The sequence below is a fragment of the Desmodus rotundus genome, chromosome 2 (assembly GCF_022682495.2).
Source record: "Desmodus rotundus isolate HL8 chromosome 2, HLdesRot8A.1, whole genome shotgun sequence".
In the NCBI taxonomy this organism is placed as follows: domain Eukaryota; kingdom Metazoa; phylum Chordata; class Mammalia; order Chiroptera; family Phyllostomidae; genus Desmodus; species Desmodus rotundus.
In genome coordinates this window covers 147979676-148002656 of record NC_071388.1, presented here as the reverse complement: position 1 = coordinate 148002656, position 22981 = coordinate 147979676, and the positions used below count along the sequence as shown (strand labels likewise).

Here is a 22981-nt window from a genome sequence, read left to right as displayed (position 1 = left end):
TAGCATGGGAATTTTAACTAAGGCTACCAATCCCTGAACATGGGATGTCTTTAGTTTTATATGTGTCTTTAATTTCTTTAAGTTTATTTACCTATATGTAAGTGGAATTTTCTTACTTCCATCTAAGTTTTTTATTGTTAGTATATAGAACCACAAGTGATTTTTGTACCTTGATTTTATGTCCTGCAACTTTGCTGAATTTGTTAGAAGAATTTTTGTGTGTATGTGGAAACTTTAGGGTTTGGATTATCTTTACATATGCTGGATTTGATGTGGTCATATCAGCAGTATTTTATTATCTGTGTTCATAAGGGATACTGGCTACAGTTTTCTTGCAGTGTCTGTCTGATGTGGTATGAGGGCAGTTCTGGCCTTGTAAATGTTCCCTCTGCTCCATATTTTGAGTTTGCATAGTATTGCTAATATTTTTTCCTTAAATGTTTGATAGAGCTTGTCAGTGAAATCATCATTGTGTGGGGTTTTCCTTGTAGGAGAGCTTTTACCTGCAGATCATTATCAATTCAAATCCAGCTTTTATTTTTAAATTTTATTGCATTGATTATGCTATTACAGTTGTCCTGATATTTCCCCCTTTGCCCTGCCTCCACCCAGCACTCCCCACTACGTCATGCAGCCCCCCACCAACACTGTTCATGTCCATGGGTCCTGTGTATAAGTTCTTTGGCTACTCCATTTCCTACACTGTAAAGTAGAGCCATCCCCACGGCTATTCTGTAACTACCTATTTGTTCTTAATCCTCTCACCTCTTCACCCACTCCCCCACACCCCCATTCCATCTGGCAACCACCAAAACACTCTGTATCCATAATTCTGTCTCTGTTCTTGTTTGGTTAGTTTTTCAGATTCAACTGTTGATAGATTTGTATTTTCTTATTCATAGTGTTGATCTTCTTTTTCTTAAATAAGTCCCTTTAACATTTCGTATAATAATGGTTTGCTGATGATGAATACCTTTAGTTATTTTTTGTTGTTGTTTTTGGATTTTATTTATTTTAGAGAGGGAAAGGGAGGAAGAATGAGAGAAACTACATGGTTGCCTCTCGTGTGCCCTCTACTGGAGACCTGGTCTGCACCCAGACATGTGCCCTAGACTGGGAATCAAACCTGCGATCCTTTGGTTCGCAGGCCGGCACTCAATCCACTGAGCCACACCAGCCAGAGCTCCTTTAGTTTTTTTGTTTGTTTTGCCTGGGAAGCTCTTTATCTGCCCTTGGATTCTAAATGACATCTTTGCTGGATAGGGCAATCTTGGCTGTAGGTCCCTGCCTTTGATGACTTTGAATATTTCTTGCCAATCCCTTACTAGCCTGTAAAGTTTCTTTTGAGAAATCAGCTGACAGTCTTATGGGAACACCCCTGTAAGTAACTAACTGCTTTTCTCTTGTTGCTTTTAAGAGTCTTTATTTTTAACCTTTGGCATTTTAATTATGACGTGACTCCCTGTCTTGCTAGTATGGCCTCATGTAGTAGGTGTGTCCCGTAGGGTCCAGTGGCACAGCCTCCCTTATCACCCAAGCTGGGTATTCACGGTGCACCCTTCTGTGGGCTGTGCTACTGCCTCTTGTAGTTGAACTTTAGTTGCTGTTGGCAGATCAATGGGAAGGGTTTACTCAGGCCAGTCAGCTGCAAGGACTGGCTGTGACCACTGATGACCAACCTCCACCCTCCATGAAGGGTTAGCTATGCAGGGGCAGGATGGGTGGTGGTGCTCTGATGTGGTCTGTAGCTGTCCACTGGGTGAGCTGGCCCAGGGGTTTCCCGGGTAGTGCAGTCCAAGGTCAGCCCCAACCTGTGTTTTGCCTAGGGCCACCCTGTGTGAGCTATAAAGCAATCTGAGGTGGCTGCTGCTAGTTCCAGGCCTGGGGCTCACTGAGGTGAGCTATTGCTTGTTTGAGAGGATTTAGGAAGTTGTGCAGTATGAGCCAAGACCAGCCACTCATATGGAAAAGCAGCTAGGGTGGGCCCATAAGTTTGGTGGGGTGGAGTCTCTGGAGATCTCCAAGGCAAGTCAAACAGTGCTAGCCGGTTTGATGGAGTCTCAGATATGGCACCAGCTTGCCAGCCTGAGGGTTAAGAAAAGGGAATCTGGCTTCTGCTCACCTTGATTCCAGACACCTCAGCCTCCCCTTCATGCCACCGGTGCTCCTCAAGCCACTATCCCAGCACCAAGTCCAGAGGAATTGAGCCTGAGTAGATGAGTCTGTGTATGGGTTCTTTAAGAGGAACTGCTTGGGGCGCCAGCTGTTTCTTCCACCGACTCAATCCCTGCTGGTTTTTGTAGCCAGAAGTTGTAAGGTCTTACCTTCCTAGTACTAGAACCCTGGGCTGGAGGGGCCTTGTGTGGGTCTGGGACTCCTCAATCCCAAGATATCCCTCCTGAATTTTTATCTAACACACAGGATATGGGACCAGCCCATTCTGCATTCAGCCCCTCCTACCAGTCTGGATGGATGTGGTTTAATTCCGTAGTTGTCAGACTTCCATTCAACTCGATTTCTGATGGTTCTCAGTGACGGTTGTTCTATATTTTAGTCATAATTTTGATGTGGTTGTGTGAGGACAAGCCAGTCTGCCTACACTGCCATTTTCACCAGAGGTTCTCAAATCCAGCTTTTAATAGGTTAGTTCATCGATTTGATTTTTGAAATTCTCTCTTCTTGAAGGCTTGCATTTTTTACCACCTGAAAATATCATGTTGGCATCATTTGTATTTGTCATGAATTTTGTCTCATTCATTTTAATCTTGGCTTTTTGTTTATACCTGCATGGTGTATTTATTTCTAAAGGAAACATAAGTACACATCTTGAACTTTCACACAATGAATGATCTTTCACCAAGGATAATCAATATCCTGACTTTTAACATTATAGATTAATCAAAAGTACATTTTTATTAGATTTTATCTAAACTGGTGTCTATCTTTGGGTCTAACTTTTGTTAAGCATCGTGTTTGTGTGATTTGTCCATTCTCATGTGTGAGTGTACCACAGTTCCTTATCTGCTCAGCTCTGACGGTTACTGCTGCCCTGACCCTTTATTCACGGTTTTGGGGGAACAACCTATATTTCTAGTGGGTATATTCCTAGGAATAGATATACATAGTTATTCAGAGTGGTTGAATCCATTTGTACTTTCACCAGCAGTATAAGAATTCTAGTTGCTCTAAAGCCTTACTTACATTTAGTGTCTTTCAGCCTTTTTGGTGCCACCCGTTTATTTTTGTTTTATTATTTTTATTGAAGCAATTACAGATGTACATGCAGTTCTAAGAGAGATATCTTATACACTTTGTCTGGTCTTCCTTCCCCCTGCCCCTCAGCAACATGGATGCAATGCACAAATCTTTAGATTTTTCCAGTTTTACATGTATTAAGTTCTATAATTTTGTCCCTTTGGGGGTTTGAGCGTCAACCACCCATCAACACAGAACAGTTCCAACCCCACAGGACCCCTTCTGTTGCCCTTTTAGGTCTACATGCGTTACCTACCTGCTCTCTCCACCTCCTCCCATAATCTACCCTCCATTTCCGAAATTTAGTCACAAAGTGTTATGTGAATGGAACCATGCTGTTTGGGAAACTTTTTCACTCAGCGTAATCCCAGAAGAGTCCCTTTGGCCTTCCTGTGTTACTTTGTTTTAGAAGTGTTCCCGTGGGGAACAATACACTTGAAATCATTTTAGTCAATTTAAAAATACTCAGTCATTATTTTTAATAGAACTGAACTGATTTCTTTATATTGTGATACATTAGAGATAATTCCTTCCAGCATATGTTTCCAGTTTATTTTGCTTTCTTCTAGTTCCCGTTTTCTCCTTTCCTGAATTTTTCTGAATTGATCATGCGTCTTTTTTGGCATTTCCCCCCTGGTGTTTTGGAAGGCATGTTTATTGAATTACCTGCCTCAGAAAAATTTCCAAGACCTGTTTTTGCCTATAATTCAATGCTCTTACACAGTATTTGTATTCATCCATCCTTTTAAATTATGAAAACAGCATATGCCTAGTAAAAAACAATACAGAAATTATTTATATATATATGGAATGGGGAGACATTTCTGTACTCTGGTTTATCCTTCCAGATATTTGTCTATCCATTTATATTTCGTTCATATGGGATATGACACATACTCTTGAAAAATTGCTCTTATTAATGTATCAGATAGTACTCCTTGTTGGTATATATTCAGAACTATTTCATTCTCAAATACAGGACAGTATTTTATGGTGTGAATGTGCCATTAATTAATTCTGTTGAATAAATTCTTAATACTGGTAGCCATCTTTTGTTTTAATTATACTCATTTCATTATTTTTAAAAATTGGTTTCTCCAATTTTTGCCCATTTAGACCTCCAGATAAATTTTAGAATCATGCTGTTATGCTACAAAAGAAAACCTCATTTTGTTTTATTCGGTGGTGGGGTGAAGAATAGAAATGCCAACTACTAGTCAGGCAGTTCAAGTATTTTTTTTTTTTTTACTCTTTCAGACTATTCCAATTATGTAAATATATTGTCATCATTTATATATCTTGGTGAATAAGTGTAACATTTCAAAAGTGTACTACCCTAATAAACCCTATCTATCCACTTTGCATTTACTCTAAAGTTTTCGGTGTTTAGTCTCAATTATGTATCGAGAATACACACTTTTTGAAATCCAGTGTCAGTTCAATTCTGATTTTTGTTTCAGACAGTTCTTATTTTTCTCAAGTTTAAGGTGCACAATGCTTCTTCAGTGGAATTTCGTGCCGTTATCATCTCTGGGAATCTTCCAGCCACTCTCATTTTACATACCTCATCTCCTTAGACTTTCTCAGACCTACCTACAAACCATTTATTCTGATTGTCTTAAGAGTATTTAACATTCTCATTGAGTCTTTTTCCAAAATTTCAGTGACTGGCATCTGATTTAGCATGTAGATTAAGGGCATGACTCTGGAGCCAGACTGCTTGGCTTTACACCCAGCTCTGTCATTTCCTGCGTGTGTGACCTTGGAAAGTTATTCAGGCTTTGCATTAATTCCTTCATAAGGTGGTTGTGCAGATTAAATGAGTTAGTATAGGGAACGGTCTAACGAGACACAGTAGTTACGAGCATGAAATATTTCTTCTTCACAGTATACTGTTCATTTTACTTTGGAGATCCTGACAGGTTATTTTCAAAGGCTTGTGGGACTCTAACTCTACGTGTGCTTGTCTTCAGTCGAGCGCATATTACCTGTGGATCCAGGCTGGGAAGAGGGTGTACAGCTCCAGAGAGGCACTGGGCTTGCTCTGCCCATTTCCCAGGACCATACGTGGGCAGCAGCAGGTTGACAAGTTTTCTTGAACAGAGACAGTATAAATTCAGAGGCCAGGCCAGCATTTTTCATTTGAACCTAGAAGCTTCAAATCCATGTAAAAAGATGCTCCTTGTAGCCACCATTTCTAAGTATAATGTAGCAAGAAATTGTGGGGCTTCCATAATCTGCCAGAAGTGGGGCTTCCATAATCTGCCAGAAATGGAAGTCAAAGGAATGAAAGTATCTTAAAAATAATAGATATCCTCACATTTTGGTGTTTTACCAGAGCCTATTTATCTGAGTATATTAAACTGGTATTTGAAATAAAATTTTTAAGTGGAGCTTACCAAATATTGTCCTAAAACTACCTAGGACCGATCTTGGTTTATAGCAAGAGTCAGACGGTAATGTTCGGACGAACACTTAAAAAGGTAGTGAAAACAAGCAAACCTAGTTAATAATGAATGTAATATATACACTATGTATATTTTTTCCAAAAGTGCCAGTTTTTCCCCCTGGTGACACATTTGATTTCAAATAAGCTTACTCTAGTTGCAGTAAACTTCAGGTATGATTTTTAAAAGAAACCAGGAGTATCAGTTGTTTTTAGTTATGACAATGTTTCACTGCTTTTTCATTTATGTATGAAAAGCTCTGTGTGTAGGTGTAGGTGGGAAAGTGGTCTTGGCTTTGTGTCCCTGCCGATCCCTCTTGCTGCTTTGGGATGAACTTTGGCAGAACTATTTTAAATTTTCAATGTAATTAGCAATGTAGATCTACTCAGAGTTCCTGCTTTCTCTCTTTTAGGGAATATATTTGCTACCAGTAGAAACCTGTTAATTATTTCAAAGAATCACTGTTTTATCATACGTAGAAAGCCAATACGAACCTTTAGGGTAAACCGTGACGAGAGTAATGGGCTTCCCTACAGTAGACCGCCTGTACCTTACAGAGAGAAGGGCTCACATTGTATTCGCTGCTGCCTGACCACTCGCAAGCAGGGGAGGAAAAATCATTCACGTAAGGGAATTTCATTAAAGGTAACTAAATACTATATTATGATGATGATATGCCCTCACAATGTAGATATAATATACCTATTAAAAATGGAAAGAATGAGAAATTGAATAAGCTAAGTAAAAGAGTGTAAAGGTAACCAGTAGATCGAAAAATACAAACCTGCCTACACATCAAAACTGATGAAACCAGTTCCTACTATAGTGAAAGAATTTATATATGTGATTTACAAAAATATAAAAAAGAATGATAGCACTATTTCCAAACATACTGGTCATTTTAATAAATAATTTGGCTTAATTCTAAAGAGACAAGAGTTGAGATTAGCTGACAAAGCTCAGCCCAAACTAAAGCAAGGATTCAGACAGGTTAGAAATAAAGGATAGGCAAAAATGAGACAATTGCAACTGATGAAGAAGGTGTTACACACTTGTCTACAAAAGTAGAGTGAAGACATCCCCTAAATTAAAAAGACGCAGGATACTCCGATACTGAAGACCACGATTCTCAGTGGAGACCACTGTTAGTAGCTCTGTGGTCCCAAACACAGAAAGCACAGATGATGTGAGGAGAAAGCACAGTAATAGACTTGATTATAGCTCTCAGTTCAAAATAGAAAGTACACCTTTTTTTAATACATAGGGGACATTCATAACCATATTTAAGCACCAAACACCACTATCGGAAATCAGTTTTATGTCATCACAATGGAATATAACAAATTAATAATCAACTGGGCTCTTTTCACCGGGAAGGTTAAAAACATGCTATTATCAGATTTATCTAGCCTAGTGGCAAATGAATTAGCCATCACTGAACTCAAAATATAAAATATTTCAGTGATATGAGCACATACATCATTTATCAATAACAGGCCAGTGTGATGGCATTCTATAAAATTCAAGTTCATTATTCTCAGCTTTTTATAAACAAAAATTTATAGTCCATTAAACCCTCACTTAACGTTGTTGACAGATTCTGACTTTAAGCAAAATGACATAACAAAACGCTAATTGATACTAATAAGAATTAAGTTCCTACACCATCTCATCAACACTGTAACTGAAAGAGATAAAACAGCATGACATTATTTGAGGGTCTGGTGTATATTTTCCTCCTTAATCTTACAATTTAACACTAAGACAACCCAATTAAAAAAAGGCGAAAGATTTGAATAGACTTTTCTCCACAGAAGACAGACAAATGGCCAATAAGCACTAAAAAGATGTTCGATATCAGTAGGGAAATGAAAATCAAAACCACAGTGAGATACCACTTTATATCCACTGGGATGACTAGAATCAAAGAGATGGGAAATAACGTGTTGATAAGAAGTGCAAAAATACTGCTGGTGAAAATGGCTTGGCAGGTACCATTTGATCCAGCGGTTGTACGGAGCCATATATCCGAGAGAACAGAAAATGTGTGTTGCTCTAACAGATGGTACATGAATGTTCATAGGAGCCTTACTGGTAATAGCCAAAATGTGGGAATATCCTAATATCCCACCACTGGATGAATAGATAAGTAAAATTCGGTGTATCCATTCAGTGGAATATTAATGAGCCACAAAAAGGAACAAATACTTACAGATGTTACATGGATGAACCTTAGAAACATTATGCTCAGTGAAAGAAGCCAGACATCAAAGACCACATACTGTACCATTCTGTTTATAGGAAATGTCCAGAATAGGCCAATCCACAAAGACAATACATTAGTGGTTGCCAAAGGTGGGAAGAAGTGACTGCTAATGGGTACAGGGTTTCTTTATGGAGTGATAAAAACGTCCTGAAATTAGACAGTGGTGAGGGTTGCACAACTCTGAATTGCACACAGAGTGGTCAATTGTATGGTATGTGAATTACATCTTAAACAAAAGCAAAAGGCAGTAACAATATCTGCAGAAAGCACCTACCATCCATAGGATCCGGAGAACAAAGGGAAGAAGCTGAATTCATCAGAGCCTCACCTGGATCTCAGAACCAGGCCTCTAAGATGGGGAGTTACCCAGCTGGTGCTAGTTTCTGTAAAGGGGAAAGGGTTAGACAAATTTGGGCAATACTGACAAAGAAGCAAGCAAATAAACCTGAAGAGTGTATGTAACCAAGTATTCTTGCCAGATGGAGGGCCACGGCCAGGCACAACACTCAGAGGGGCCTTCCCCCTGGTTATGTCTCCCTTCAGAGAATTCTACTGCAGGACCTAAGAAGGAACCAGCTGGCAAAACTGAAACGTGGTTTGTAGTATCTTGGCCCAGTATCCCCCTCAGCGTCAGGTATGGGTCTGGAGCTGAGAGACAATAGCATAATAGGACTAATCAGCATTTAGCAACTTAAATCAGAGGAGTAAATAGCCATCATATGTGTAAACACAAAGCAATTAAAAAGTATAATGGAGGACTTACTTTACAATAACAAAAGCAAACCCCTACACATAAATATGCAAAATTTACCAGACACAAAACTTATTAAATAATCCCTGTAAGGTATACTTGGAACAAATGTAAAGCATAGTGATGATAGATAGGAAGACTGTTAGGTTTCTCCCTAGAGAATCAGAAGATGATTATTAGGTCCGTTGGAAAGAACACACAACAAATAGCCCAGAAAGGCAGAAACAACAGCAAGAGGAGCGTCAGTCGCCCTGCCAGATGTGAGAGCGCGTTACAAAGCTTCTGTCAGTAACACGGTGTGCAACTGGGAGATGGAGACAGACCGATGGAAAACAGTTGTTAAAAATTCAGGAAGTGACCCAAGTGCCTTTGGAAATTTAATGATAAAAATGGCATTTTAGATCAGTGGAAAAATAATTTTAAAATAACTTAAACAAGTGGTATTCTGATTACTAAACAGCCATATGAAAAAGGATAAAATTGGTGTCATCTGCTGTACTGTATATAAATTCCAAATGGGTCAGAGGTCAGAGATATAAAAGTGATACTGTACAATGTCCAGAAGAAAATGGAGTAAATTCGTTGATAATCTCAAAATAGGGACACTTTCTAACCTGGACTCAAAATCCAAATGAAAAAGGTGAAAAGTAGATGGAGTGTTAGTATTTCATAGATATAAGAAACAAATTAAATTCTTTAAAGAAGAATTAATACTAATCCTTCTCCAACTCTTTCATAAAACAGAAAAGGAGGAAACTTATCCAAACTCATTTCATATTGCAAGCATTACCCAGGTAACAAAAGCAGACAAGGACACTACTGAAAAAGAAAACTATAGGTCAATATTCCTGTGAACATAAAAAATTCTCAAAATATTTGCAAACCAGATTCAAAGCTTTACAAGGATCATACACCATGATCAAGCAGGATTTATTCCAGGGATGCAAGGATGGCTCAACATACATAAATCAATGTGATACATCACCTTAACAAAATGAAGGACAAAAATTACATAATTACATAATTAATAGATGTTGAAAAAACATTTGACCAATTTCAACATCCATTTATGATGAAAACTCTCAACAAAGTGGATATGAGAGGGAATATACCTCGACATACTAAAGACCATATATGACAAACTTACAGCTAACATCATAATCAGTGGTGAAAGCTGGGAAGCTTTTCCTGTAGATCAGGAACAAGACAACCATCAGGAACAAGAGTGAATAAAGATCACTCTTTCCACTTTTATTCAACATAGTGTTGGAAGTCCCAGCCAGAGCTCTTAGATAAGAAAAAGAAACGGCCCTGGCCAGGTGGCTAAGTTGATTGAGTGTCGTCCTGTGCACCAAAAAGGTTGCAAGGTCAATTCCTGGTTAGGGCATTTGCGGGAGGAAACTAATCAATGTTCCTCCCTCCCTCCCTGCCTCTAAAATCAATGAACATGTCCTCGGGTGAGGATTCAGAAGGGAGGGAGGGAGAGGAAAGAGAAAGAAATGGCATCCAGATTGGAAAGGAAGAAGTAAAACTGTCTCTATTTGTAGATGTCATGACATTTTATGTTTATATAAAAAATATATAATATATAGTTTATACATAGTTTATACATATGTATAAGAAATATGTAGAATTTTATATATGTATATATGAACTTCACCAAAAAACTTAGAACTAATCAAAGAATTCAGCAATGTTGCAGAATACAAAAATCACTGTACAAAAATTAGTTGCATTTCTGCACACTAGTTATAAGCTACCAAAAATAATTTTAAGAAAGCAATCCCATTTACAATCACACTTAAATGCATAAAGTACCTAAGAATTAATTTAACCAAGGAGGTGAAAGACCTGTATACTGAAAACTGAGACATTTACTAAAGAAGATACAAATAAATGGAAAGATTTTTGGTGTTCATGGATAAGATATTATTAAAGTGTCCATACTGGCCATGGATAAGAATTAATATTGTTAAAATGTCAGTACTGCCCAAAGCAATATACAGACTAAGTGCAATCACTATCAAAATTCCAATGGTATTTTCCACAGAAGTAGAACAAATAATCCTACAGTTTGGGAACTACAGAAGACCCTAAAGAGCTGATGTAATCTTTGAAGTAATCCTGAAAAAGAAGAACAGACCTGAAGGTATCACAACTCCTGCTCTCCAACTATATTACAAAGCTATAGTAATCAAAACAGTATGGTATTGGCGTAAGACACACCAACAGAACTGAATTGACAGCCCATAGATAAAACCACACATATAAAAACCAATCAATTTACAATAAAAAGAACCAGGAATATACAATAGGAAAAGGACAATCTTTTCAGTAAATGGTGCAGGGAAAACAAGACAGCCTTTCATGCAAAAGGCTGAAATTGGACCACTGTCTTAAATCATACACAAAAATCAACTCAAATGGGTTAAGGACTTCACTATAAGACCTGAATGAAACCATAAAATTAGAAGAAAACAAAAGTGGTAATCTTCTTGACATTGGTCTTGGTGGTGACTTTTCCAAAGCAGCAACAAAAAAATAAGTGAGACAAAATAAAACTAAAAAGATGCTGTACAGCAAAGGAAACCAACAATAAAATGAAAAGGCAACCTACCAAATGGAAGAAAATACAGCATTTGCAAATTATATACAGGGTCTGTCTGGAAAAAGTCCAGCCACTGTTAATATAACAAGAATGGTTTGTGCAATATCAATGTAACCTGGCAGCCAAGGAGAGTGGACTGGGATGTGCATGCACGAACAATGACGACTTCACTGTGCTGGTCAGTGGGGCCAGTAGATGCTGTTGAGTGAGCACGTGGACTGTGTGGCTGTCACATTCAAAATGACCGAGAAGAGCCAACAAATCTGCATCAAATTTTGTGTTAAACTTGAACATTCTCCCGTGGAAAATATTTGGATGATTCAGAAGGCTGCAGCTGTGGGCAACTGGTGACTGGCAGCTGCATCACAACAGAGTGCTTGCTCATGTGTTACAGATTTGGTGCTCTGTGACTTCTAGTTTTCCCAAAACTCAAATCACCTTTGAAAGGGAAGAGATTTCAGACTGTTGCTGAGATTCAGGAAAACACAACAGGGCAGCTGATGGCAATTGGGAGAACTGTGTGAGTTTCTAAGGTGCCTGCTTCGAAGGGGACTGCGGCATCACTGTCCTATGTACAACATTTCTTGTATCTTGCATATTCTTCAACAATGTGCCTATTTTTCATAGTACATTGCTGGACACCTTCTGGACAGACCTCATATTCCTGATAAGGGTTAATATCCAAAATATTTGGTTGGCCAAAAAGTTCATTTAGGTTTCTTTTTCATATTATGGCTCTGCTAGTGCTTAGTTGTCTTCACCTTCGTTTGAAACAGTTTTATTAGACTGTATTGTGACAGCTGCCCTATCAGCATGCATTTCAAAAAATCTTATCAAAATTGTTGAATGTTAGTGCAGCCACTTTAATATTGAAGATGAAGGAAAATATGCAACACTTTTGGCATATTATGCTTTATTATTTCAAGAAAGGCAAAAACACAACTGAAACACAAAAATGATTTGTGCAGTGTGTGGAGAAGGTGCTATGCTATAACTGATCAAACGTTATCAAAAGTGGTTTGCCAAGTTTCTTGGTACTATTGACTTTTGGCCAAATAATTCTTTGCTGTGCACTGTCTTATGCATTGGAAGATGTTTAGCAGCACCCCTGGCCTCTACCCACTAGAAGCCAATAGTGGGAGATAGCCGACATACTCAAAATATCCAAATCAATAAAGTTATTGGTGAAACTGAAAAATGTGTCTTTTATTTTATGGAAAAAAGATAACAGACTTTTTGGCCAATCCAATATATAAAGAACTTATACCAATCAATAGCAAAACGAAAACAAACCCAAACAATCTGATTTTAAAAAAATGGGCAGAGGATCTGAATAGACGCTTTTCCAAAGACGACATACAGATGGTCAACAGGTGCATACAAAGGTGCTCAACATGACTAATCAGGGAACGTAAATCTAAACCACAATGAGATACCACCTCACACCTGCCAGAAATAGCTATTATCAGAAGGAACAGTAGTGTTGGTGAGGTTGTGCAGAAAAGAGAGTCCTTGTACACGGTTGGTGAAAATGTAAACTGGTGCAACCACTATGGAAAACAGTATGGGAGTTTTCTCAAAAAATTAAAAATAGAATTACCTGTGATTCAGCAACTATTTCTGGGCATTTATCTGAAGGAAGCAAAACCACTAATTTGAAAAGGCATTTGCGCCCTCTACATTCGTTGTAGCATTATTTACAATAACTGAGACATGTAAACAGCCTAAGTGCCCATCAGTGGATGAATAAGGAAAAGGGGTGTGTGTGTGTGTGTGTGTACCAATGGAACATTAGCCCACCATTAAAAAAAGGGAAATCCTGACATTTGTTATCATGGATGGACCTTCAGGGCGTTGTGCACAGCGAAGCAAGTCCAAGACGAATACTATGTATTCGTGAGTGCAATCTCACTCATGTATGGAATTTAAAACAAAACACCAAACTCAAAGCACAGATTGGTGGCCGCCGGGGTGGAGGTGGGAGTGGGTGAAGGAGTAGATGAAGATAATCAAAAGGTACAAAGTTCCAGTTATAAAACCAGCCCTGGGAGTGTGATATACGGCATGGTGACTAAAGTTAGTACTGTATGTTAGAAAGTTGCTGAGGCAGTAGATCTTAAAAGTTGCCATCACGGGGGAAAGGAAAAATTTGTAACTATGTGTGGTGATGGATGGTTACTGAGCCTGTATAGTGATCGTTTTGCAATATATATCGAATCATTAGGTTGAACACCTGAAACTAATGTTTTATGTCAACTGTACCTCAATTAAAAAAATAAATCTTTCTAAATTAAAAGAGCAACCTAATAGAAAAACAGGCTGAAAACAGCAGTTCATATAAAAAGGAAAAGCAAATGGTTCTTAAACATATGAAAAATGTTCTATTTCCCTCACAATAAATAAATCAAAACCACCTGATAGAACACACCATTGTTCACGAGAGACTAGTAAAAATCCAATTTGACACCATGTTCTCTTGGTGAGGCTCTGGGTAAAAGGATTCTCATCACCACTGTTGGTAGGAATGACAAAAACGGTAGAATTTCTATGGCAGGACAGGCATGTGGGACAGAATGATACACACGTACTCTCTGGGGCAGCAGCTCTACTTCCGGAATTTGCCCCAAAGTGGTAAGACTGTTCCCTGCAGCACTATCTGTGAAAGGCAGCGATTCGAACCGGCCCAGCTGTCCGCCGGCACATCCACACACTGGAGTGCTGTGGGGAGAAATAAAAGGCAAGGTACAGTGAAGTAAAAAACCAGCCAGGTACAAAATAGGGTACAGCATGTGAGCTTTTATGTAAGAACACACATGTACTGTGTGTGTACACATACATTTGCTTATATTTTCAAAAAGAAACAAAAGGATAAACTAAACAAAAATTAATATACATGGTTACCTGTAAGGGAATGGAGGGAAAGTGGGTTAGACAGAGAGAAAATAGACTCTGAATGCACCTTGTTTTATAGTTTTTCCTTAGAAATCACTTAAATGTACAGTTAAAATAAATCTTGAAAACCAAACCAATCTGTAAAAGTTGGGAGGATAAAAAGGGAAGCAAATGAACCAAACTGTATGTCAAGTTGGCAAAGTTATCAAATGGAAATTTTTTCAAGTGATTTGCAAACACCGTCTTGCAACTAGACAACTCTTGTGGATGTCTTCAGTCACTAACACACTCGCGTCGTTAGTCTGAAACAGGTGTATGCACTGTGGATTAAAGCAAACAGGTTAGTGTGCACATGTGCTGGGAACTAACACTTCCAGTTTAAAAGAGCGACCAGTAGAAAAAGGCACAGTGAAGCAAAAACTCCAGTCTTTCTGTGTGCAGAGGCAAAGAATTGTGCAAGAACCTGGCATTAGAAATTTTAGCCAGTGGATCTTGTTCATTTTCCATCACAGATATCTTGGCTGTCAAGTCCTTAGCGGGCCGAGTGGTACAATCTCTAGGTGTCCGTTCTAATGCACCTTCAGTGCCACCCCCCTGGCTCTTTTCCTTCCTTCCTTTCTTTCTGCTGCATCTGCATCTTTTGACAGGGTTCTTTTTCAGTTGTAGTGCTCAAAGGAACCAGCAGAATGTTGACTCTGTTTCAGGTAATGTGTGCAGTATTGATGCATTAGGGTACTGGGCAGAAATACTTGGGCAGTAGTGGTACAAGACAACAATACCACTTAAATCACAATAAAGATCTTAGCAATGGAGTTTTCATACCCATCTCATTTTGGTAATCCTAACTTCCTTTTCTACATTGCAAATCATTTGTGTCTGTGTTTTTTTTTGTTTAGATGGCTATTCATATGAAAAGGAAGCAATGGAAAATTGGATAAGCAAGAAGAAGCGCACAAGTCCCATGACGAACCTTGTTCTTTCTTCAGCGGTACTTATACCAAACAGGACTCTGAAAATGGCCATCGATCGATGGCTAGAGATGCATAAAAAATAAAACTGTTTATATTATGTACATTGTATCAGTGATCTCATTTGAATGATTTAAGAGTAAACACTAATAAGATACGAAAAGCACAACAGGAGGACAAAGGTAATCTTCAATTTAGTTACCTATAAAAACTATTTAGTATCTATTTTCATTCTTTAAAACATATGGGACTAAATAACATATCTAACCTCTTTTCTATTTTTAGTATAAAAGCCTTTTTGTACTAATGAAACAAATCTTAACTTTTAGAGAAACAATGTTTTACTTTGATTTTAAATTGCAATGGCCACTTTTATTCTTCTTAGATATAGGTCATATTACATTACAAGCAAACATCGGACTAATCTGTAACAGATATTGAAATCCTAGTTAATAGCCATTCATTTGATAATTCTTTGGAATCCATCTAAAGAGAATTTGTAGCAAAATAATTGTAGATTTGTTTATGAATAGAGAAAATAACTTTCATGTTTAATGACCAATTTTGTTGGATTCTGAATTTTCAAAGTGGTAATGATTATTTTTCTCCATTGTACAAGATGGAATAAATTATCATGAATATATTGAATTAAATTTGCTAAAATATATAAAGTGGCAAATTAGCCTTTTTTTTTAGCATATAGAATTCTTGAAGTTTTTACATAATAGTCTAAACTAGACTAAGCTAGGGGGACATTTTTAAGTATATTTTTAAGTATACATTTTTAAGTATATTTTATTGATTATGCTATTAGGATTGTCCCAATTTTCCCCCTTTGCTCCCCTCCTCCCGGTAGCCCCTTCCCTCCAGCAGTCCCTCCTCTTAGTTCATTTCCATGGGTCATGCATATAAGTTCTTCGGCTTCTCCATTTCCTATACCTCTATTTTGTACCTACCATTTATGCTTCTTATTCCCTGTATCTTTTCCTCCATTCTCCTCTCCCCCTCCCAGCTGATAACCCTCCATGTGATCTCCATACCCATGATTCTGTTCCTGCTCTAGTTGTTTACTTAGCTTTGGGGTTTTTTTTAGCTTTGGTTGTTAATAGTTGTGAATTTGTTGCCTTTTTAATTCATAGTTTTGATTTTTTTTTTTCTTAAATGAGTCCCTTTAACATTTCATGTAGTAATGGCTTGGTGGTGATGAACTCCTTTAGCTTTACCTTTAGTCTGGGAAGCACTTTATCTGCCCTTCCATTCTAAATGATAGTTTTGCTGGGTTGTAATTTTAAAATTACAAAATGATAGTAATTTTGGTTGTAGGTCCTTGCCTTTCATCACTTCGAATACTTCTTTCCAGCCCCTTCTTGCCTGTACGATTGGAGCAATCAGCTGACAGTCTTACAGGGACTCCTTTGTAGGTAACTCTGCTTTTCTCTTGCTTTCAAGATCCCCTCTCTATCTTTAACCTTTGGCATTTTAATTATGATGTGTCTTGGTGTGATCCTCTTTGGGTCCAACTTGTTGGGTATTCTAGTGTTTCTTGGACTTGTTGTCTATTTCCTTCACCAAATTAGAGACATTTTCTTTCATTATTTTTTCAGTTAAGTTTTCAATTTCTTACTCTTCCTCTTCTCCTTCTGGCATCCCTATAATTCTGACGGTGGCACTTTGAAGATGTCCCAGAGTCATCTTATACTATCGTGTTTTTTTTAATTGTTTTTTCTTATTGTTGTAGTTGAATGTTTATTTCTTCCTTATGTTGCAAATCATTGATTTGAGTCCCCTTCACTGCTGGTCCTCCGTGGACTTTTCTTTCACGTAGTACAACCTTCATTTCTTTATGTTCATGCTGTGCTCAGTGAGTTCTGTGAGCACCTCCTCGCCAGCCTTTTGAGCTCTGCATCTGATATATCTCCATTTTGTTTTGTCCTTTTACTGAGGTTTTGTTCTGTTCTTTCATTGGGGCCACGTTCGCCCCAATTCGGCAGCCTCCCTGTGTTTGTTTCTGTGTGTCAGGTAGAGCTGCTTTCACTGCCTGTAAAAGGCACCTGTTAACTCTGTGGGGCAGAGCCTTAGGGAATGACCAGGGTGGGGCAACCCACTTCATCACTTTGTGGCTTGTGTGAAGGGAGGGCTTGGAGAGGGGACAGTGCCGCTGCCTGGCTTCCGGAGATTTGCCTGGCACGTTTCCAGCCACTCTCCCTATGTGACTGGTTCCCTTCCAGCTGTTGCCCTGGTGCTGAATCCCAGAACAGGCAAGTTTGTGTACAGTCTACACCTGTGCAGGACCTTTAAGCAGAGTTTACTGAAAATCTGGCAAATTATTCTGCCACCCCAACCCCCACTGGTTTTTACAGCCAGAAGTTACGGGGATTTATCTTCCAGGCACTCGAACCCTGGGCTAGGATCCCTTCGCTCCAAAGGTACTCCTCCCAATGTTTATCCACCACACGTGGATATGGGACCGCCCATGCCCGTTCCACCACCAGCACCTCTCCGCACCACACGGTGTCTCCTCACCTGTGTCAGCCCCTCCTACCTGTCTGGATGAATGTGGCTTCTTTAAATCCTTGGTTGTCAGACTTCCATACACTTTGATTTTCTGACAGTTCTGGGCGTTGAGATTTAGTTGTAATTCTTTTGCGGTTATGTGAGGAAGCAAAGTGTATCTACCTATGCCTCCATCTTGACTGGAAGTCATGACTACACATTTTTATTCAATACACTGACATTTAATACAGCGCCCTGATATGTGTTCACTTAGAAGAAAACTTCCGAGTTCAGGAACTGGTGGTTGTATTGCCTTTACGTCCCTGTTTGCCAGAGTGGAAGCCATCAGTGGGAAAGCTTGTTGGAACTGAACTGCGATGGCAAGCAGGGACCTAGAGCTGGATGTTTGCCCCCAAGCCCCTGTTGGAATTGTTCAGAAACTTGAAAACCTTGAAATAAACTTGAAATAAAACAGAAATGCAATGTAACTACCTTATATACTTAGTCTTTTCCTAAATTTTATGAACTTACAGTTAATAAGCTGTAGGCCCACAGGACGCAACACCTAGCTCCCACAGAAATCCCAGATGCCTTGTCTTTGCAGCTGCTGCTCTGTACAGTTTGCCACCCTCGTCTTGTGCTGCCGAGTTTCGGTCTGTATCCCAGCTGGGATTCACAACTATGATTGTAGGAGAGTTTCTTCATATTGCACATGCTTCTCACATTTTTAGAGGACAAAAAACAGGTTGGGGACATATTCTAGAAGGTGTTTGTCCATTGTATTCTTTACAGAAAGAATGCTAACATAATTTTAACAGAATTTTTTTAATTGTTAGGGTCCAACACTGGACCAAATATCTTTTGTTTTCGTAAAATAACAGACTTATCTTCCAAAGGAGGCTATCTGGTTTTTACATAGAAGTTACTAAACATCATCAAAGTCATTTAAGGAAAAACAAAATCATTTATATAAAAAAAAGGCTGGTTGTTTTTAAATGATAGAGGTCATTTTCTTTTCTACATTTCCCCAGTAGAGTTTGTTGTTGAACAAACTGGCTGGAAACTAAGATGCCAATAATTTACCAAAGTGAAGTACTTACAAATAAGCCAAAGCCAAACAACTCACTGTCCCCATAAACACACAAGCAGAGACAGACCTAAACACGCCAAATGCAGAACCACCCACGGAAAGCACACGATCGCTCCGCTGCACTCTCCACCCTCCCTCAGGCCTACGCGGGAGCAGCACTCACCTGCCTGATGCCCGTCCTCAGGACTGACCAGTAGCTTCCCAAGGAGACTTGACTTCTCTCTGGCATGACTGAAGCAAATATCTTTACTGAGACTATATCAAAATCATAATGTAATATGTAACAAATTCTACTAGTAGTTACACTAGCAGCTTCACAGGAAAAGTCATCCAACAAGAATTATCTATTGGCAAATAACACTTTTTCTTCCCACCCAGTTTATTTTTAACCTTTAGTTTAAATGTATACCTTTAAAGGACTTAAAACTCTACACTTAGCCTTGCTAGTAATAGCAGCAACCGGACGGTAGCCTGCAGCGGCACGGGGAACACGAAGGCTTGGACTCCAGCCGGGATCTTCCCACAGTGCAGCACAGTTCACTCAGTGCTCCCTCACTCCTGCAACTCTGAAACTGAAAGATGTGGGTACACACACAAATACACACTTCCAACCGAGAAATGATACAAATGTGCTGAGAACAAACTTTCACACTAATAGTGATCGCTGTGTTGCCAAAATGTTTGAAAGTTAGAGTCCCAAAGATACCTTATTGCCAGTAAAAACATACACCATGATTTCTGGAACAGATACAATTATAGAATGCTCTTCTTTGTGCCTTCTTCCCTATTTCAGGCAAAAGGACTAATTTTGACCCTTGAATATTTTGACATTTCTAGAAGCTGTCACCCTTGTTTTAAAATTATTACTAAATGAAATTATATATGCATTTCATAGTATTACTATAAAAATAGGCTCTTCACTATTTTCTTTAGAGTAACAAGACCGTCCGGGATTAAGCAAAGCAGGTAGCTGTCATCAGAATCTCCTCCACTTATCCATGGTGTCATTTAATGCAAAACACATTCTATTAATAGTCTTTATTCCATGTGGAAAAGTACAGTAGTTGTGCAAAAACAAAACTACATAACAAGAGTAAGACTCACAAATATTAAAGAAAATAAACAATAAATAAGCCATAGTAGTTATAGCAGAACTCAAGAAAAGCCTATTAAAAAAATGACAAAGCTGTACAAAACACATCAAGAACAAATGTCAAAGAATAACACCAGAAGATTCTATTCGTACAAAACTACAGTGATGCTCACAGGAACTTCATTACAACGATTCATCTTTAAAACATTCTGTAAATATAGAACTCCTTCTCCCCAATTCTAGAAAATAAATTTCACATCCCAACATGTAAAACAAATAGATTCCCTCCTCTCTCAAACTAGCATTTTAACATCCTTCAATAGCACACCATTTTCATATAAAAATACCTTTAAGCCAAGGTTCATTCCTGTACCTTATCTTTACAAATGAATAATACATCAGTTTGGACTTAAGTAGCACCTCAAAGGTGTTCATATAAATGGAGTAAAGTGCCGTTACTGGTGCACTGCCAACGCGCCCTAATACACTGTCCAGTGCAGGACCCAGTATGGATGAAGTGTACAAAGAACATGCAAATATATGACTTCTTTTTAAAGATTAAGTACTTGAAACAGTTCTATTTACAAGTCTGCGTACAACTTGCCTGTTTAATATGTACAACATGTGACTATAAAGTAGTGACTGTGTAATAAAACCACCAATGAACCAGACCTTAAGTACCCAAATTAAACACCACCCTTAAAGGACCACGGAGGCTTGGTCCAGGACTGCGGTCACTGGTAAAAGCAGTTTGTGACCCAGCTGAGAGCTAACTTGCGTGTCCCCAAGAACACGACATTCTCGGTAGTAGAGCCCAGTTCCAGCTTGACCGCCAGTCGTGATTCCAAATGGCCTATGCTGCTTCCAAACACTGAAACACACTGTGATAGAGAAGGAATGTAGTTCCAAAACGTGCTATAAAATGTTTAATGAGAATCGTAACATGGAGATAAGTGCTTAATCCTCTTCGAGGAATTGCTATGAAGGGAACAATACCTGGATATTCTTGTATTTTGCTTTAAAAAGTCAGCAATGCAACATTTATAGTCACATACTCAGCTGGAAATCACTTGGGTCTTAATTTTATCTATATATGTAAATTGGGATTTGACTCAATGGAACTCTAACTTGAAAATTCCATCTTTTCCTGACTATTATCATCGGGCTATTTAGTCATGAGCTGATCCTATCACTAGACATTTAATGTTCTCTAAGAAATATTATGATTTTACCACATAGCAAAGGCTAGGAGAAAACTGATAAAAACCAAATTTCATAAGAGAAAAGCATTAGTTAATGTCTTCTTGGTTGTCCTAAATTTTTAACTTAGTAGACATAACTAACTGTAGTTTTCAATTCTGGTTAGCATCATTACTATGGTGACTTCTGATATTTATCAAAGAAATTTTATCCCACATTTAAAATAAATCAATGGTATCTGATCCACCTCCAAGGAAAAAGAATATGGCTAAAAAGTAATTTTTCTCATAAAAAAAATTTAATTATCACCAAGAGCCAACACACTGTTTCAAATTCCAGCAGCGGGTCTCTCTCGGCCTACACATTTGACTCTATGAATGATCGCTTTGGTTTGGCCGAAGGAAGGTGGCTCCGGTGGCCTTCATTACTGATGTGAGGCTGCTGCTTAGAGACGCTTTCCTGGTACAGATGAGAAACAGTCTTGGTTATCCTGTTGTCCGGACAGTGGGCTGGAACTTGGCCCTTCCTTTCTTCTAGCTCTTTCACCTGTGCCCCATTGTGGACAGTTCCACCCAGGGTCGCGACAGAACAGGTTTTGCCTTGGCTATTGTACCCCGCTGCTTGCTTGAGAGCGGGCTTCTCAGAGTTCGAGGCCTGCAGGCCGGCTGCAGAGGACGAGCTTGTCAGCAGCGCCTCCGGCCCCGGGCAGTTCCAGGGGCGGCCTGGAAGGTTGCTCTGCTGCTGGAACCGCGCCGTCTTGTCCATGATGCCCATGAACGGAGTGTTGCGCGGTCTGTGCTCGGCTGTGCCACTCTGCACCTGGTGAACGGCCTTGTCTTTCATTCGGGCATCTGGTCCCTGGCCCTTGAAGCCATCAGAAAAACTACTGCTCGAAGTCAAACTACTGGTGGAACTTGACATCATCACGCTGCTAGACGGAGAACCAGAAGAGCCTGAGCTGGGGAGGCAGGCTGGGTGTCGCATGTCGCTGCAGCCCACTGGCCCACCTTGGTTTAGCGGGGCTACGTTCACGGCCACGGAGGCGTGAGCCAGGAGCCGCTCTGCGGTTTTTATCCTGCTCGGTAAAGGGTACGCATTGCCGCCCTCGCCGGGCTGCAGCTGGACGCCGTGGCTGGAGCCCAGCCGGTCTCCGAACCGGCCTGATCCCCCCACAGTGAAAGCGCCGGTTCCCTCTGAAGGCTGGTTCCTGCCGCCAGCAGGTGCTGCGGACATTCTACCTGGCATGGGACTCGGGGGAGGATTCGCAGAAGACACCTGGACTTTTGTGCTACTGTTTCTCACGCCAGCCTGTCCAGAACCGAGGTGCTGGCTGGTCTTCACTATCTGTGCCTGCCGGGTGGGCTGCATCATCAGCCCTGGCTGCGCTGCAGGCTCCCGCAGGGGCTTGGTGCCTACCGGCCTGTTCTGGGGTGAGACTGGCCTTATTTTGGACTGCAACCCTTCCTGAAGGTTCCGGATATATGGGGAAGGGACAGATGAGGATGGCTGGGGCCTGGGAGTCAGGGAAATAGATTCTTCCTGTGGAGAAGTTTCTTCTTCTTCAGCCTCCTCAAGAGGAAAGTGGTCACTTAGTCCAGCGGCTGGGGCTTCCGCTTCGTTATCCGAGTCATTGGGTGGGGCCGCGGGTGGGCACTGCTGTTTTTGCTGTTGGCTCCTCTGCAGTTGCTTGCACTCCTCTTCCACACGGGCCAGCAGCCTCTTGATTTCCTGGTTGGTGGGGCAGAGCTTCACAGCTTCTCGCAAGTCAGCCAGAGCTGCCGCAAACTGCCTTTACGTGAAAAGAGAAGATATAATTACAAGCCATGTGAACACATGCTCCAAATGTAACTGTTCATAAAACAGCTTTGCTAAAAACGAAAGAGAAAGTAGGTGAGTGAGGTTTGAACACTGAACTCTG

The 22981-nt window shown here is 39.8% G+C and overlaps 2 protein-coding genes across 12 annotated transcripts in view; one reads left to right on the top strand and one right to left on the bottom strand.

Moving 5' to 3' along the window:
• The window catches only part of WDSUB1 (WD repeat, sterile alpha motif and U-box domain containing 1), a 57412-nt gene extending 42125 nt beyond the window's left edge, over positions 1–15287 (top strand). For all 5 annotated transcript variants that reach the window (XM_024579820.4, XM_045187362.3, XM_024579819.4 and 2 more), the window contains one exon: positions 15116–15287. In XM_024579820.4, coding sequence (XP_024435588.2) covers positions 15116–15273 — 158 coding nt within the window. In that variant the 3' untranslated portion in view covers positions 15274–15287. The remainder of the gene's footprint in view (positions 1–15115) is intronic.
• A 4470-nt stretch (positions 15288–19757) lies between these two features.
• Positions 19758–22981, bottom strand: part of TANC1 (tetratricopeptide repeat, ankyrin repeat and coiled-coil containing 1) — a 217733-nt gene continuing 214509 nt past the window's right edge. For all 7 annotated transcript variants that reach the window (XM_024579816.4, XM_045187354.3, XM_024579817.4 and 4 more), the window contains one exon: positions 19758–22852. In XM_024579816.4, the coding sequence (XP_024435584.2) occupies positions 21421–22852 (1432 nt within the window). In that variant the 3' untranslated portion in view covers positions 19758–21420. The remainder of the gene's footprint in view (positions 22853–22981) is intronic.